General features: G+C 40.5%; 2 protein-coding genes across 2 annotated transcripts in view; both read left to right on the top strand.

Moving 5' to 3' along the window:
* Nucleotides 1-2,113: 2,113 nt before the first annotated feature.
* rbm44 (RNA binding motif protein 44) lies at nt 2,114-9,578 on the top strand. Its single transcript, XM_072685127.1, has 18 exons — nt 2,114-2,252; nt 2,828-2,882; nt 3,146-3,252; nt 3,387-3,461; nt 3,546-3,603; nt 3,701-3,825; nt 4,035-5,191; nt 5,270-5,331; nt 5,634-5,816; nt 6,010-6,175; nt 6,263-6,309; nt 6,442-6,484; nt 6,790-6,895; nt 7,083-7,214; nt 7,308-7,378; nt 7,942-8,015; nt 8,767-9,004; nt 9,306-9,578. The coding sequence occupies exons 1-18, from the start codon at nt 2,114-2,116 to the stop codon at nt 9,576-9,578; spliced, it is 3,111 nt and encodes a 1,036-aa protein (XP_072541228.1).
* A 1,925-nt stretch (nt 9,579-11,503) lies between these two features.
* The window catches only part of itgb5 (integrin, beta 5), a 39,930-nt gene continuing 33,713 nt past the window's right edge, over nt 11,504-17,720 (top strand). Inside the window, exons 1-8 of the mRNA XM_072685910.1 lie at nt 11,504-12,060; nt 12,532-12,617; nt 12,738-12,945; nt 13,342-13,591; nt 14,544-14,712; nt 15,490-15,651; nt 17,090-17,185; nt 17,288-17,377. Coding sequence (XP_072542011.1) covers nt 11,979-12,060; nt 12,532-12,617; nt 12,738-12,945; nt 13,342-13,591; nt 14,544-14,712; nt 15,490-15,651; nt 17,090-17,185; nt 17,288-17,377 — 1,143 coding nt within the window. The 5' untranslated portion in view covers nt 11,504-11,978. The remainder of the gene's footprint in view (nt 12,061-12,531; nt 12,618-12,737; nt 12,946-13,341; nt 13,592-14,543; nt 14,713-15,489; nt 15,652-17,089; nt 17,186-17,287; nt 17,378-17,720) is intronic.

The raw sequence follows: 17,720 nt of genomic DNA, 5'->3' as shown, positions 1-17,720 counted from the left end.
TATAGATTAATTACAATATATTTATCTGATTCATGGATCTGGACCCCAACCCACCGGTGCCCACTTACCCAGAGTGTGTTAAAGTATGTGAAACAACATCAAACTCAAGGGAAGCTCCTTGAGAAAGTATTTGCCGGACAGGAAGATATTAAAATAGTTTTATTATTTTCTTTGTCCATGGATATTATAAACTGGATTCACAGCTGAGATTCATATCAGCTGTATGTGTATTTAATGTTCAAAAGATCAAATGGACACATTGTGTTGTAATAGACTTATTTGTGTGAATACTCTTCAATGGAAACATGACATGATCAGAAAGTTATTGTAGGAAATTAAACTGGACACTAGATGGCAGCGTGGAGCCAGTGTCAAAACACTGCACCATTTTCCGATTCAATGGGTTCACCTGTGTTAGCTAATGTTTAAAAAAGCTTAGTAATGGCAATCACTGGTGTCAGGTGGTGTACCGGCCAGTACCCGGCAGCAGGGCAGTGTACCGGCCAGCAATGCGAAAGGGATTCGGTCCCCTCTCCAGATATTGTTAGTGATAATGACAAATACCAATAGATAAATGGCCCTTTAATTAACGCTGGAAATGACTCAAGCTATCAAGAAAACACATAACTAATTCCTTATCACAGAAATAAAATACCGCTTTTGCCTTGAATATACCCTGGTGCTTAATAATGTTATTAAGCCAATCTAAAAAAGAGAAATATTGTTATTAAATATTGTTATTAAAACCACAACCACAGAACTACGTTTAGTTCAAAATCTATTTCAGCTATTCTGGTACAAATCCAAAACACTGTGATTTTACTTTTCTAATAACATGATTCCTTTAGTGGTTTTATCACTACACAGTAATTCTGCATTCAACTCCTCAAAAGTTCCCAACGAAGACTTTAGAGCTCGTAGGAAGGACTAGATTTCAAGTGGTTTTGGACGGAAACCTCAGGAACGCCGCCAAAATCATTGTTTTTATTTCATTAAAAGAAAGTTACATTTGGCAATATTGCAATAAACAAGGCAGAGCATGGACATTAGATGAGCAATGCTTTAGCCAGTAAAGCAGCATAACCACAGATTCGAGTGAGGATGAGAGAAAAGCCGTTAAAACAGGCCAACGTTAAATAGCTAAACCAAAATACAACCAGTTTACAACACAATACTCCGTTTAGAAAGTCGAGACGTTTCGAAAATCAAGGTTTCCCCACTAGTAAACACGATTGTGTAGAGCCTCTTATGTGCACTCATGTCGTAGCTACATACGAGTGAACGAGTGAACAAGTGAACAAGTGAACCGACCAACGGTTGAATCGGAGTCGATCAGTCGATCATGGAGAGTCAAATGGTTGGAGTCCCACCAACGAAGACCATAAACATCAGAATTGAACATGTAGCTAGCTATAGTGCTAACTATATATAACTATAACCAATCTAGGTAGATATGTGGCTCTTTGCACATTATCCAATGGTAATTTATTTTAATAAATCTACTAATAGTAGTAGTAAACTACTAATAATGGACATTAGCAATTAAATGGACTTCGACGGACCTCACCAAAGGGAGAAACGTGCTAACTCAGGATTAGCTCGTTTTAATAAATTTAGCTTGGTAGATTAGCGAGACGTTTAGCTTGCTGAGCATTTTGTTTTACATTCTTGTAGCGCACTGAATATAGCACTAATTATACACTGTACACTTTTCAATGGCCACTGATACAGGTCTTCAGCAGAGGCGGAAAATACATTTATAGCAAGCATGCTAACCGACTTCTGCTAACAATGAACGGACCTTGTTTAATAAGAAGGCGCCAGAAAACTAGTTGCTGATTGGCAAGTAACTGATAAACCTTAATTGATAAGTGAATCTGATTGGTCATTAAAGCAGGTGGCCCTGGGTGCACGTGTTCAGCGTTTCTATCCTGGGTTCTGTGCTGATTGATCGAGGAGGGTCAAGAATCGAGTCGTACTATTATATTAATCAAGTCAAGAGTTAAGTATCTAACTGCTTTAGTAGCGGTCAGGAGCTACACATCTTTAATTTAGGAGCTCAGCTCTTTGTATAATTTGATTTAAACGGGTTGTGTCTACCGTGTTGTAGAACATGTGGTACCCTCCTCCCATCTTGGTACCGTGTTACTTAGGGCCGTACTCGAGCAGTGCTTCGGATGTGTCCGCCACAATGATGTGGCAGATGATGCCGTTTGACCAACAAATGTGCTTTTCTAAGAACGGAATAGTCGGTAAGTTTTTTTTTATTGGAAAGAAAGTTCGGTCAAAGGCCAGCTGCTCTGAAGGGCGGCCTAGGTGAGATTCGTAGCTCGCTGGTAGGCTGGCTGTAAGACCACAGCGCAATATAGGCTGCGTCAGGGGTCTTGGGGGTTTTGGGGGACAAACACGTTAGTGTTCCCGTTTAAATGGAGTAACTCCTGATTCTAGGAAACTGCTGCTATGCTCTATGATCTCAGTTGCTTGTTGCCCTCTTCTAAAATCTTACTTCTCTTTAGTAAGATTGTTGTTGTTGTTATTATTGGGCATCCTCTTTGTTTTTAGGCTGTCTAGTACTTACATTTTGTTTAGGTCTGAAATTCTGCTTTTCTGGGCCATAGGGATCAAAATTCAACCTTAAACCTAAAAGGTACCTGTATACAATGTATTGGTGATGTTACATTTCAAATTGAGGCTGAACATTAGTAAATTCAAGATGCATTAATTCATCAAATGTCCTGACATTTTGTCCTAGTGTTCACACTTCTCACTTGCATGACCACAGTAACCAACTGCAATATAAAAATGATTATTTTGCATGAATTCCAAGGCTGTCAGGACTGTCCATCAACTGTTGAGGATGGAAGGATATTCTTATTAAAAAAGTAGGTGCTCTCTGTTTTAAGTGGGTCACACTAGTTGTTGTTGTTGTTAGTAATTATTATTATTATTATTATTATTATTATTAGTAGTAGTAGTAGTAGTAGTAGTAGTAGTAGTAGTAGTATTTTAAATCAAGCAAACAAACAGTGACTTTGGATTGAAATGTAAGTGTTCTCTTCATCTTTCTCTATATATCTGTGTGTGTGATATATCTATTTATCTCTTGTATGTGTTGATCTTGTGGGATTCCTTGTGCTTTTCATAGGTCTGTGTTTGATTTGGTTAAAGTCAGTCATTGTCTGGAGCTGACTGATCCAAAGTTGCTTGGCTGGTATCTCTCCCTACCAGCAGAAGACCGGAAACTGATACAAGGTAAGGCTGAAATATCCACTGTGTACACCATGGTTGTGCATTTTCTTATTTATTTTAATAGGTTTTGTAGTTGCTCATTACCTTGGTTTCTCTCCTGGAGTATGAACTTAACTGTATAGAAATGTTCTTTGTAGAAGAAGGAGGCTTTTTGCATTTTCTTCAAAGACATCCTGCTCTTGAAGTAAATAGACATATTATTCACCTGAAACGTAAGTAAAATTGGTTTAAGTTTGATTAAAAAAAATCTTTGTGTCTGAACTGAAACAGGCACTAAGTGTTCATTACTCTTATAGATCAGGTTCTAAGAAACCAGTTCACCCTTGAAGGAACTGACATGTCATCTAAACTCAGGTATGTTTTTCTCCTGTAAACATTGGCTGCACTCAGGAATCGCTGTGCTGACTCACAGAGTGACATGCTTATGTTCCATCTGTCTCTTTAGATCAAGGCACCCCACGTTCTATGGTGCAACCCAGTGTTTGAACTGTGGTACAAGTTCTCCATCTGGGGCTAAAAAATGCAGACGCTGTAACATGCCTGTCTTAAACCCAGAGGAGAATGTTTGTGCATCAGGTAAGAGCAGCATGTTTATTGTTATTTATTCCCTAGAAAATCTGCTAAATCATACAATTCTGATTCTGCATCTCTAGTGATTAACTTTGTTGATGAAAGAGAAATGTTGGGTATGACTGCGATGATGACGATTGACGATATAAATGGAATAAACCAGCTTCCTTTCATCTTCACCATTTTATTTATTTTTTTTGTATGTGTATCATTAGAGGATGAGCAATCACTAGGCCTGCTACCAAACAGTGTGAAAGAGGAGCTGAATCTCTTAAGAGCTACAAGACCTGAAACATCAGTGAGGAGTGTTAACCAGCTGGGCCGCATTCGAAGCATCTCAAGTCTTTCTTCTGCTCCTCGGATTGCTGCTAAAAACGCTGGCCACCATGGTTTTGGCTGTTCTCATCCAGCACAGACCTATCTATGCCAGCAGCAGATGCACTCCACCGAGGCCCAGTATCTGTCTCAGATGTGGGAAGAACGCATGTGGAATGATGAGACTGATGTCAGAATTTGTAAAGATCCCTCAGCACAGGCCAGCTTTTCTCTGGACATGGAGCTTGAGAAACAGTGCCACTCCCAAAAACCTGACCTACACCATGTGCAGTCACTGGATACAAGTACAGATTTTTCTAATCTAAATCAGGAGACTCTGCCTGAATACTACAGTCTAAACAGCACTGGCCTTGAGCAATGCAATGCTGCTGCTGAATTACAGGAGCCAAGCTGCAGTGACTCCCTACTGGCTACTAAAGGTAGCACAGAGGTGTCTACTGTTGATGACCCTGTAGAGAGTTCTCTTGCTTCTAGTGCTGAGAATTGCACCTTTCCTGATTCTGTATCTTGCAACTCTTCTGAGTGGACTGACTACACAGAAGATTACCAAGACCTCAGCAATGAGGATGACTCTGCGTGTGAGCAAAATGCAGATGAATATCGTAGTCTGATTGATGGTTCAAGTTCAGAAGCATTTGCCAGTCAGGTGCCAAGCAGTAGAAAGTCCATTAATCCAAGCCGGTCAGGATCCAGAAGTCCGGAAAGAGTGTCTACGCCTGAGGAGTCTTTTCTGTCTGCCGGAGAGAATGAGCTTAATGTCCATGTGAAACTGTGTGAGAAATATAAGGCAACTTCTGTTCTGCTTAGAGTGGACCAGGCAGTGGATGCCATCAGTGACTTCAGAGCTTGTTTTACATCCACCAAGGCAACAGGGATCAGCCCTAAATCTTTTGTGAAGCCTTGCCGAGATGTCTCTGCTGGCACTGACTCCTTCCCTGTTACCCATGAGAAGGAAACGCAGACAATTCAAATGTCCACTTCTGAGAAAAACATGATTACTGAAGTCCACATGTCTGACCTGGACGTTCTTTCTGAGGTACGATTTCTTAGGTGTATAGTTTAATGGAATTTTTACTGATCTGTGTTTTTACTTTATCTATCTTTTATTGTACAGGAATTTGAATACCTGAGGATGATCGAAGAGGAGCTTAAACATTTGAAAGATAAAATGGCAAGGTAATGAAGCATATAGTAGTGGCTGCGGTCCGAGCTACAGAATATTAATTTTCATAAAATGCTAATCTTGTGGTGTTTCGTGATCTGGTGTCACTACTGTAAAATGCATACTGAACAAATCTGGATTCTTCTATGGCATCCCTTACTGAACATTTTGATGCACCTTCATTTTTAGGAGTGTGTTGGGATGGGTGTGTTGGTGTGGGCAACATGCAAAAATTGTGTTGAGCATTGGGGTCCTCAGCATGAATTTTGTGAAACCCTAGCCACAGCAAAGCTAAACGTCTTGATGTTTAATCCAGATCCAGTTCCAGCTATGCTGAAGCACCTGGGAAGAAGGGGCAGTGCAGTGACTGTGGTTGCGACTCTTTTCATCGTGCAAGACGAGCTGAGCTGCGTCTACTGGCTCTGCAGTTTACCATGTGCCAGCAGCACTGCTGGAGGTGCTTTTACACCTCTCCATTGGGCGAATCTGCACTTCACGGGTAATGGAAAGACTCTGTTTAAGATCCACATCACAGTCCACCAAATTAAGTTAATGTTTGAACAGTATGCAACTGCTCCTTGCTGGACTGGTGTAGAAATGAAGCAGTGCTTAAGATAATGATTGATTATTGACTTTATCAGGTTTTATGTAATGGAGTTTTACCTACAATACACTTTCCTATCTTTCTGCAGGACTGAAGCATTGTCTGGTGTTGTATCACAGACTCTTAAAACCTTGGAAGATGATTACTTGGAAATGAAGAGGAAGGTCCTGGATGGGATTCATCTTGAGGGCCTTAAGCCCTTGTCTGTGGACACTTGCAGGATAATCGCAGCAACACGCTACAGTCCTGCTTTGGTTTGGTGTTCACTAATGACTGAAAAATGCTATTAGAAGTTATAATACTTCTTTCAGCAACTAAATGAGGTCTTTTGTTCTTTTCAGTTATTTAAGGAATGTTTTGGAGATGTTCTGAATGAGGACTCACCCAGGTAGGCATGTTCTGTTATGAGGGTATTTATCACTCTGTTTTTGTATTATCTTGTCATTGATTTTTATTGCCTCTACTAAATTATCTCAACTTTTTTTTTTTTCTTCTTTTTTTTTTCATAAAAAAAAAAAAGATCTGACCATAATCTTGAAGACCAGCCTGACCAAGCTAATCAGGTATTTAAATGAATCAAGTTTTAACTTCTTAATCAGTACAATGGACATGATGCTCAATGCATTTGGGAATTAAGTCCTCTCCAAATGCACACAAAGATTTTTTATTTTTTATTTTTTATTTTTTGGGGGGGGGGGGGGTGGGATGTTACTTGATATTCTGTAATAAGTCTTCATTTTACTTTTGGGTTGTGTGTAAGGGGGTGCGGATATTTATGTATTTATTTAATTTTTATGGTTGTAATGATGATGATGATGATGATAATAAACAATTATTGATTTTCATAATTTTCCTTAATCCCTAGCAGGATATTGCTACCACATCAGCTGAATCAAAAGGTGGCGTCAGTAAGCGATGCAGAGCTGTGTGTGTCCTTAACCAACAGCTGGTTGTTTCTAGAGATGCTTGGCCTGGTAAACATTAAACACCACATTAATTATTAACCACAGTAATCTTAAAAATTTGCTTTAAAGTGTGGGCTCCATACTTCAAATTAATAACCTTCTAATGGGTTTATGTTCCTCAGTATGATCATACAAATGTGTGCAATAAATGGCTACATGAAGTGCATTTCAGTGTTTTCTGTAAACCTATCTAAAGGTGTTCCTAAAGATCACAGCAGCCCAGAGGACTGGTTTGACGCACAGGAAGAGCTTGGATCTACCAATCAGGGTTGTAGAGAGAAGCAAACAGTGCGGCCTGATGGAGAGAATTCCAAGCTGGACCAGAATGGTATGGTACTGAGATGACCGTGAAGTTTATGCATTCCTTTTGACTTTGCTTACAGCTCTGGTCTTGATTTACTTAATTGCCAACTTTTTGTAGCTGATAGAAATGGAAAGGCAGACCAGAGTTCCTTGCTGTGTGTCACGGACCTTCCACGTGACATTACTGAGGTATGGGGCTGGCAATTGACATATATTTTGAAAGTGTGTGGCTGGCCTCTGATCAAGGTATTATCTCAACAACCACCTGAACGGAATGAAATGCTGAAGAGCACCTGTACCTCCATTTGCCTGGAAAGGCTTTGATTTGACATTGCTATTCAGAGCCAATTATTAATCATCAATACCAAACTTCAACTGCTTCTGTGGCCAAACACCACGCTGACTCCTCCCAGGTATTATATGGTGCTTAATCACTGCAGAAAATGCAGTTTCATGGCTCTACAGCCCAAAGCATCCAAGCTTTGTATTGGGTGTTTGTATACCTTGATGTGTGGCTGCTCCAGAACATCCAGCTTTATTAGCGGTGCTTTTCTATGAGGATTTTAAATTTACTAGTTTGAATGAGTGACTGGATACCTTTTAGACACCCTGTATGGCCAACTTGCATCTCTGCAAAAAAGTGATCATGAATATGTAGTTAATGGGTATGACCTACAGAGGGCAGCGTCACTCACTGAATTCTTTTTTTTTTTTTTTTTTTTTTTTTTTTTTTTTTTCTCTCTCCACTGTAGTGTGAATTGCTGCTTTTGTTTGAGCAGTATAACGCCAGTCAAGTGAGCCTCACTACATTCAGCAGAAATGACAGGTAAAACTTAATTTTAATATTTTGTATCTGTAGTTTTCATTTTGGTCAAAAGCATTGGAGTGAAACTGGAAATGAAGTGTGTGTGTGTGTGTGTGTGTGTGTGTGTGTGTGTGTGTGTGTGTGTGTGTCAGTAAAATCTCTACTTTGTATAAGGGAGGAAAATTTAGCAAACTTGACTCCTTTCTGTGATACCAGCTTTAGCAAGAGCAGGGGTGCCTAATGTGTCCTGCAGGCCTGATATAGGTTCTGATAACACCTCAAACACACACTTATAAAAAAAATAATATTTTAAATAATAAATAAATAACATTTTTTCATTCTCTCTGATAATTCACTAGCACACTTTTGCCAAATGTGCTGATGATAATTATATATACGTCTCCTTTAGCCAACTAAGAACTTCATGCCTTTTTTCAAAAGAAGTGGGCACAGTGTCTGGGTTTCCAGTTTATATAAAAAAAAAAAAAAAAGAAAAAAAAAAAGCCTGGCCTCCTTGATGTTGCACTAAGTACAATATGGTCCTTAAATTCAGGGGTGGCAGTGACATTACCTAAAATAAACTTTGCACTAAAACGCAGTTACACAGAAATGAATTAATCCTAGATCATTGTGCAACAGGGGCAACAATGTTTTTTTTTTCCTAATGAACAAAGCGATTCCATTTAGCATTATACAGGTATACTATTTAATGCAAGTCTTAACGATCAGGATTTCTTTGAGGTGTCAATCTTCATTGCTTTTGTTTCCCTAGGGCTGCAATAGTGGGTGTGCGAAATCCCTGTGATGCAGATGCTGCAGTAAGGGAGGTGAATGGCCGATCCATTCAAGGCCACACTGTCCGTGTGGAACACATCCACTGGTCTCCAGCAGGCTGTTGGGGCCCCATCAAAGCATCCCGTGCTGAATGTTTCCCAGCTGCCTGTAAAGCGGCGCCTGCAGAGGAAGGGCTGAGCATGCATAGTTCAAAGAGAAATTCCCACTTCTCCAGAGTGAGTATAAATCAGGCCAGACTCTTTCTAAGATGGAAAAATTCAGATTTAAACATGCGGTCCTGCATGATTTAATAGTTCCAGTTTTAAGTGGCAAGAAGTTCAGACAACACATCTACACATTTAATGTATTGTTTATTTTCTGATTAACATATTGGGGGAAAGAATAAAACAATGCAGCATGTACAAACATTACACAATCTTTGAGAGAATGTTGGTTCTCTCAAATGTCTGGTAAATGCAAGATTGCAAATTTGTTCTTTTTTTTTTTTTTTTTTTTTTTTTATATATATATATAAAGCCACTCCGCTGCAGTCTGGACAAGCTCATCAACATATATGATAAGCCCACTGCGTCGGGTACCTGTGTGCCACAGCACTACGCCACCATGGGCAGCTTTGATACACTTATGGCCCGTTTGACCGAGCGGCACCCTGAGGTGAGCAGAGAGAGGATCGTTGCTGCATTGCTGGAGCTGCGAGTTAAGCACCAGGGCTATCTCAGCGGCCTTCCGCTGAGAACTATAGTGGACATGACCTCTGGCCTCCTGATGCAGCCACCCACAACAGTGTGAGGAGGGGCAAGGGTTACATTTCCTCTGCTTAGTTTCTACAACAAAGTTGTATTTTGTTTGTTTAAGAAGCAATATCAAGTTTGTTTGCATCATTTAGTTCTTATTAGATATTCTAGGAGTGTTGATGCATAGTTGGGTTTAATTATATTAGGAAAGAGTACAGTTTTGCTTTCTGTTTAAAATATTCATGTCTATAATAGAGGGCCTTTAAACAAAAGCTTTGCAAGTAATACTCTACTCCAAGTTGTTGAGTTATTTATTTTTCGTTTCAGTACGGTTTGTAATTGGACAGCAAAGAGTAAAACTGGGTTGTTAATACTGTAATGGTTTTTGTTAACCATTTACCTTTGCCATTGTTAATAAAATCTTTCTGTATTTGAGTTATTTCTAAACATTTTAATATTTCTTTGTTCTGCACTTTACACATACTGCACTGGAGGCAGTTGCTTTACCACATTCTTGCCATAAGGAGATAGTTATGTTTTGGTACAGGGTTCATTGTCCTGTAAAGTGACCATTTTAAAGCTTATTTGTCTTTAGTAAAAGTACTAATTTTGCCTTTTTAACTAAAGTGTCAATGTCACGTAAGGCCACAGGTGCACAGAAAACATGCTAACAATAATGGACTTTACAAAGAAATGTGATCAGCAATGAACTGTCATTGCACATAAATTGCAAATAGCTTGGATGTTTCCTGGTGGAAATGGTCCTGCTTCATTCATCTGTACATCCTAATTAGAGTTGGACATTGCATGGTCAGTCCACAAAGCTTCACGTCCCAGGGGAAGCTGATCAACTAGGAGGTTGTCTTGTTGGCAATAGACCTACATTTTGGGTGAAATTAATCCATTTTTACTTTACTTTATGTTAAGCTCCTATTACAGTCACAAATGTGTACTTTTGTCTTGTGCTTGAAGGGTTGGGTCGTCAAACTGTACTGTTCGTGAAGTTCAGCAGGTGTCGCTGGAGGCACAGTTTGTCCTTGTGGTACACTGAGCTGAGTGTAGGACCGTGAGCTAGATACAGTGCTGACAGACTGCCAGTGGGTCACAGAAGCCAGAGCTGAACTCCATCTACAGAATCCTGATCCAAAAACAAAGCATAAGCCCCCTAATAAATTGTAAACCTTCCTGCTCTGTAAAATATGTATGAGGCGTTAGCATTTCTTCTGATATGATTGGAATGAGATTATTGAACTCCCTACTCTTAATTTCCGAAGAAATATTGAATGAACAGGTGTCTGCAAACGTATGTCCAAGTTCTGTTACACTGGCCGATGTCACAACGCTCTGCCTTTACCCTGAACACGTGGCTATATTATTAAAGAGGGTCACGTGACTGCTGACTGCGCGGCGGAAAAGATATATGGAATATATCCTGTTGGTGTATTTCAGCTTTAAACTTGTTTATAACATATATTTTTACATATTAATTTCTCATTGAAACTAGAGATACAACCTTTTCTGTTCCCAGTCGGAACAACACGATCACTCTGGGAAGTTACTTGCTGTGCTTTTCTATGGCCAACAGAGAGCAAGTATTTTTCAATTACTGCAACAAAAAAAGAGAGCAATATTTTTATCCAGTAAGAGGTATCAGTAGCATGTACTTAGCTATGTTTTTCACGTGTGTATGAGGGTAAAACATTATTATTAAAAAAAAATAATAATACACTGCAATGTTTGTGTCGCTGCAGTTTCGATATGACTTAAGAGCAGCATATGCTTTTATAATTATTAGACAAGTGGGATGTCCTGTCGCTTAATGACCCTGAACGGTGTGAAACTGAAGTCAGTCATGGAGAGCAGGGCAGAGAGCAGACAGGGTTAACACAGTTAACCACAGTTAACACCCCCCCTCCTCCCTCCCCCCTCCCCCCTCCCCTCCTCCACAGCGCCATCTCTGAGGGGCGGAGTCAGAGGGAACGCGAGAGGAGCGCGGCCAAACTTCCACAGAGAAAACAACTGCAGGCTGGACCGGAGCTCAGTGTCCAAGAAACCCACTTTCACTGTTTTTTTTTTTAACACTCGGTATGAGTTTATTTCTGTTTTAAAAGTCTTACGAAATGCATGCACTGTTTTTCAACTTTAATGGAAGCGCGCGTCGGGAATGTGGAGCACAGTTACAGGATGATCCCGAAGCAGCATTGTGGATTTAAGCCGCCGCTTCACTACAAAGAGTGCTAACGTTAATCTTCCGCACAGGATCTAACCCAACACCATGCAGTTTCCCAGCCCGCTGTCCTGGAGCTCTGTTTACGGAGGCTTCTGCACTTTGTTGTAGTTGGGATGGACCGAGAGAGAGGAGTTCTCCAGCCCTCGACCGAGTTCCCGTGTTCATGATTTAATCCTGCAGCTCTTCACTTTAAAACTCGCCGCGTTTCTCAAGATTTCCTGAAAGATGTGGAGTCAGTGGCGTTGCGTTCACCGTGCAGCGCTCATTACCTACATTATGCTCCACTGTTTCAGTCACAGCGCCAGAGGTGAGTTCTGCTGGCTGAATTTCAGAGATTTGCCTGCCTGTCTGTTCCAGTATGTGTAATCCCACCTCACCTTAACGTCTTTTAGAGCAGTGTTCCTCAGTGCACAGATCTGGAGTAGTGTTCAGTTAACAACACATGGGCCGGTATAATCATTCACCTTCAACTCTGTTAGATGTCACTGCAGGATTTTAAGCCAAAATGTGAGCATTTGTCCTCTAGGGTCATCCATTGCTTCTTCTCATATTGGGCAAACCTGACTTTGGACTTCATCTTATTTGGTTAGCTGAGAATTCCTACAAGCTGAAAGCCTCGTGCACAATACATCAGAAAACTGCAGGCATTGCTCTTCTTGAGCTAGTTAGACCCTGGCATCCCACTGGCATGCCAATCCAAAACACATAGTTTCAGCCATGGTTTTGAGTCATGTTTTATTTATTTCATACATTTTTTTATGTGTGTATATATAATCAGGTCTTAATGTTTGTATGAGCGGAAGCGCCTCATCATGTGAAGAATGTCTCCTCATCCACCCAAGCTGCGCCTGGTGCGCCCAGGAGGTAGGCACCTGTTTTCCAAGCCCAGGATATAATGCACTACTGCAGGGACACAGGCTCTGTATCATTAGTTAGTATGCAACCAGACATTACATTAATAACAACCTGTGTGCTTCTTTTTAGGACTTTGGAAGAGCAAGGACTCTCACTTCACGATGTGATTTGAGCCAGAACTTGCTGAAAAGGGGATGTGAAGCTCGTTTTATAGAAAATCCAAGGAGTGTCAGTTCTACCCTGAAGAATAGAGCTCTGAGCTCCAAAACTTCTGGATCTACCCAGTATGATGTAATCCAGATACAACCACAGAAGATCTCGGTCAGCCTGAGACCTGGTATGCACTTAAAATTTAAAAACCACAGTATGTAGTGACCCACCAAAATAACATGCGCTGAGGCTGTTTTTCTTTCATTATTGTTTACATACCTGTAGGGAAACTAGTGTAGTAGCATGACTGACTAAATTGCAGATATTTTCACCTGCACATTCTCCTCTTTGGGATTACAATAAACCTGTCAAATATTGGTTTGAAATAGAGATGTTTAGACTTTACTTATACTATCAAAAAAAATGATTTAAAAGAACAGTATATCTACTCATATCAGGATGATTCCAGTATTACTGTTTGTTCCTAGTAATACAAGCTGATAAGACCTCATACTTGTGGCCTTAGATTTCAGAGTATCACTGCCTGGAGAAACCAATCCGTGCTTTCTTTAAACCTTCTCAGGTGATCAGACCTCATTTGAGGTGCAGGTGCGTCCAGTTGAAGACTACCCTGTTGATCTGTACTATCTGATGGACCTATCACTGTCCATGAAGGATGACCTTGATACTATTCGCAATTTGGGTACGAAACTGGCCGAAGAGATGAAGAAGCTAACCAGCAACTTCCGTCTTGGCTTTGGCACATTTGTGGATAAGAACATTTCACCCTTCTCCTACACAGCTCCCAAGTATCAAGAGAATCCCTGCAATGGGTAAGAGACCAACCGAAGCCTTGATGCCTCAGTAAGGTCCTTCTTTATTGTATTCTCAGTTTATCTGATTAGATAGTTTACATGCAGGTTTTGGGGTGAAAGTGAATGTTGCAGAGCTGCCTTTTGGTGTGGATACTCATATCTGATCCTAGAACTATTGTCCAGCCTTTGGTCTGAATGGAGATTGACCATTGAATGCAGAAGACCAAACTTATGAGCATGGCATGTGTTATTTGTAATTGGTCTTGCAGTTGTAATTTTGCAGAAGGTGTTTGTATAATACCACAAAATTCAATTACTTTTATTAAAAGAATCCTAGTCAGTGTTAAGTAGTGTCACGTTATTGAATTTCCATTTAAAATAATGCTAGGCCAATCACACCTGCAGTATGTTGCAGTACAATCACAGTGCTAGCTTTTTGTCCACATTGTGCAGCCCTACTTCTAATCGTTTGTTATTGACGTGTCAAGGCATGTAGATAATGGGCTTTGGAGCCACCGACAGAGTGTGATGAGGCAGGAGAGCTGACAGGCTGCACATATGGCCTCAAGGGATGATTAAACCAAGTTAGTGTACTGCCACTATGCATCAGTGCCCATGTAGGTTATGTCCCAAGCCCTCTCGCATGTTCCTAACCATGCCACTGCAGGAGCACATTGCACATTTGTGTTTTACCCACAACAAACCTCTGCTGCCCATCCCCTGCGAGTTCCTTGAAGCAAACAGGAATAAACCTCCTACTAAATGTGTCTGAATGCTGAATGGTTAGTTCACCTTTATGCATAAAATAAAATGGAAAATAAAAGCACACCAGTGTTAACCACAGCTTACTGTGTTGGCCATGGCATGCAGTATTGGTGTGTGAAAGCATAACCTGATATCCTTGATAATCATGCCTTCTGTCCTCCTTACTGCCTCACTCATCTTTGCTCTTCTCTTAATATCGTTACAGGTACAAGCCTTTCCCTAACTGTGTCCCCTCTTTTGGGTTCCGTAACCTTTTGTCTCTCACTGACAAAGTCGATCGCTTCAATGAGGAGGTACAAAAGCAGATGGTGTCGCGCAACAGGGATGCACCTGAGGGTGGATTTGATGCTATTCTACAGGCTGCTGTTTGCAAGGTCAGCTCTCTGTTATAACAGCCCTTCATATAATTTGTTGTTGAGGTTATTCTTCTTCACGAGATTGGTTAAACACTGAAAGTAGGGCAAACAACGCCCTCACACAAAGCCACAAGCTTTATGGATGGTATTTGGAAAACCTTTTTTGAGCGTTTCTGGCCAAACCTTCAAAACAGCGTTTCTTAGTGTTGTAGAGCAAACCTTTTAATTAAAATCAAGCCTTGTTTGACTTGAATAGAAGCAACTAGAAGGTGTTTGCTGTGTGCTGGTAGTTATTAGTATTATTTGCATCTGGTGAAAGGTCTGATTTCTGTACTCCTCTAGTTTTGGGACTTTGAACAATGAGTTAGAACAATGAACTTGGAACTAGAACAGTAAGCAGCCATGTGTCTTTTGTCTCTGCTTCTTGTCAACGTTTTGATCTGTGCCATTGTTTCTCTCTTTGCTACGAATCTGACTCTAGGCTTCTTTACTAATACAGTATTTTGAACTTGGTGGTGAAATGTAGTTTAATGACCTGGGTGAAACTGTGGTGGTCCTTTGCTTATGGACAGTTGTAGTATGTTCTCCAGCAAAAAACTGTTGTGCTTCAGCATGTGCCAACATTCCTTTTTTAGTATTCATTCTTCCCTTATTCTTTCTGTGGTTGACTGTGGAAATTGCTGTGGAAAAATAATATTTTGTGAGAGGTTTGGTTGAACACTGCGTTTTGAATAAGGCCTGAAACTGGTACAATTGCTTTGATGCTGTTAAATTGTTTTCTCTCATTCCTGGCAGGAAAAAATTGGCTGGAGGAAGGAGGCGTATCACCTGCTGGTATTTGCTACAGATGATGTGCCCCACCTGGCTCTGGATGGCAAACTTGCTGGACTCGTTCAGCCGCATGATGGCCGATGCCACCTAAATGACAAGAATGAGTACAGCGCTTCAACCAAGATGGTAAGAGAAGATGAGCTGCTCTCATTGCTGGCACAGATGTGCAAATGCACACACACACACACAGCTTGTCTAGTGCCTATAGACATACTGCCAGTATAATAAGACTCTTGCTAAAAAGTGCTGAAGCCCAAACTTTTGGGGTGAATTGAGGAGTCTGAATGGGGGTGGGGGGTGTTGAGGGGACAGCATTTAGTGACTTTACTAACACTAAATGCTGTCAAATTCTCTCAACAACGCTCCAAAATCTAATTTGCCTTTGCCTGTTTGTTCATTTATTTATTTATTTATTTATTTATTTATTCATTCATTCATTTAATACCGACCCTTGACCCCGGTTTATAAGAGCACATATGAAGGCCACATGTTGATTTCGACTTGCTCTTTTGACTTGATTTGGTTTAGCACTCCCACGGCACCCTGCTGGGTTCTAAGGGATTTAATTTGGACTCATATTTAGAGCCCAATTGCTCATCTGTAAATCCTGTCAGCTATAAATTAGTATTATTAGTTTGTCTGAAACGTTTATTTAAATGCACTGCAGAAGCCTGTTTGCTAACAAAGCATGCTAAAGGAATGGCACAAAAAAATTTAATAGACAATTTCGGATGATTCAACCTTAAATTACAGTAACAATTGACTGCCTAAACAGCATGAAAGGAGCCTATGATGCATTACTCAGGATGTGGTGTTGATTCAATAACTTTAATTGGTGCCATTTGTTCTGTTATTAAAAGAAAACGAAGTTGTAGAATGAGAGCATCTTTTGCCTTCATCTCTTTGTGGTGAGGAGCGGATAGTCATTGACGTGCTCCCTGCTGTTCTCTCAGTGGCTCTCTGAACAGCTGTTTTAACAGACACTTCTGGAAATAGGAGGCAGCCTGTCAATGCTGAGGCCGGTTTTATGCAACTGGGACTCTTTTTACAGTGTGTCATAGTTAATCAAGAACTGAAAAAGATCAACGTTGTGTTTTCAAATCAGTTGATGCTTGGCAACTTTTCATGAGCATCTCATTACTTGACTGTGCCACAACACTGCATTGTGCTCGGCACTATGTGGTGATTCAAAGTCTACACCCAGTTGATCTTTGTGGGGTTTCGTTTGCTTGTTTGTTTTCTTAGTTTGATGGTGCCTTACTTGGCTTTTGTGGTCAAATTAGGTTCTCTTCGCAAGGTTGAGGTAAAAATAGAACTTCCTAGCAGATACAGATAAACAAAAACACCATGTCCTAGGCCAGTGTCTAGTAAGAATAAGACCCCTCAGCTCCTTGGAGAGGAAATGACTGGGATGGGTAGTGTAAACACTGGAGGACAATCGGAAAAGTGATGACTTCCTTCTACAAACTATTGGACAGGAAGAGCAGAGAGCTAGTAGTGGAGACGGGAATGTGTTTAGCACACTCACATATGGCTTTGTATATGTTTCTGTCTCTCTGCACAGGACTACCCTTCACTGGCTCTCCTCGGAGAGAAGCTGGCTGAAAACAACATTTTCCTGATCTTTGCAGTGACCAAAAGGCACTATGTTCTTTACAAGGTATCAGAAGCTAACTGACTCTCAGTCCTTGAAAATTTTTTATTAGTATTGAGTGTGTCTGTTAATACTGTCAATATTCACAGTCTTCTATCTTTTCTCTAGAACTTCACTGCATTGATTCCGGGAACGACAGTGGAGATTTTGGATCAAAGCTCCAAAAATATAATCCAGCTGATTGTCACTGCCTACAATGTAAGTTTAAGTGAATTCCAGTTCACAGTAATAAAAAAAGTCATGTTTGTGATCTTCACATCTGTTCCAGGTAGAGATTTTCTGTTATTAATTTAAAGGATGGGGGTTTGTTTGTTGAATATAAGCTTGTTACTCCCACTGAGAGATGAACAAGGGCAGGATGTTTGGCTCTGGGATTTTTCTTTGTGTGCATGCATTTAAGAAACACAAGATCTTTAGTATGAACAAAGAGTAAGACCTGTATTACTGGATACAGCAGTGTTTGTGCTCTCTTAACCACTGTTACACTGTGCTGTTACTTGAAAACATCCCGGTGAGAACATCACAGTACAGCTGAATCCTC

This window comes from Salminus brasiliensis, chromosome 8 (assembly GCF_030463535.1).
Source record: "Salminus brasiliensis chromosome 8, fSalBra1.hap2, whole genome shotgun sequence".
Lineage (NCBI taxonomy): Eukaryota > Metazoa > Chordata > Actinopteri > Characiformes > Bryconidae > Salminus > Salminus brasiliensis.
Note: the sequence above shows the minus strand (reverse complement) of the source record. Positions and strands in the feature narration are given on the sequence as shown.

Bases quoted from the DNA above. Each gene is read 5' to 3' on its own strand.
- rbm44 (XM_072685127.1), top strand. From the start codon at position 2,114: ATGTGGTACCCTCCTCCCATCTTGGTACCGTGTTACTTAGGGCCGTAC. The intron at 3,604-3,700 runs GTATGTTTTTCT...CTTTAGATCAAG, and splicing joins GACATGTCATCTAAACTCAG to GCACCCCACGTTCTATGGTG. The intron at 6,485-6,789 runs GTATTTAAATGA...AATCCCTAGCAG, and splicing joins AGCCTGACCAAGCTAATCAG to GATATTGCTACCACATCAGC.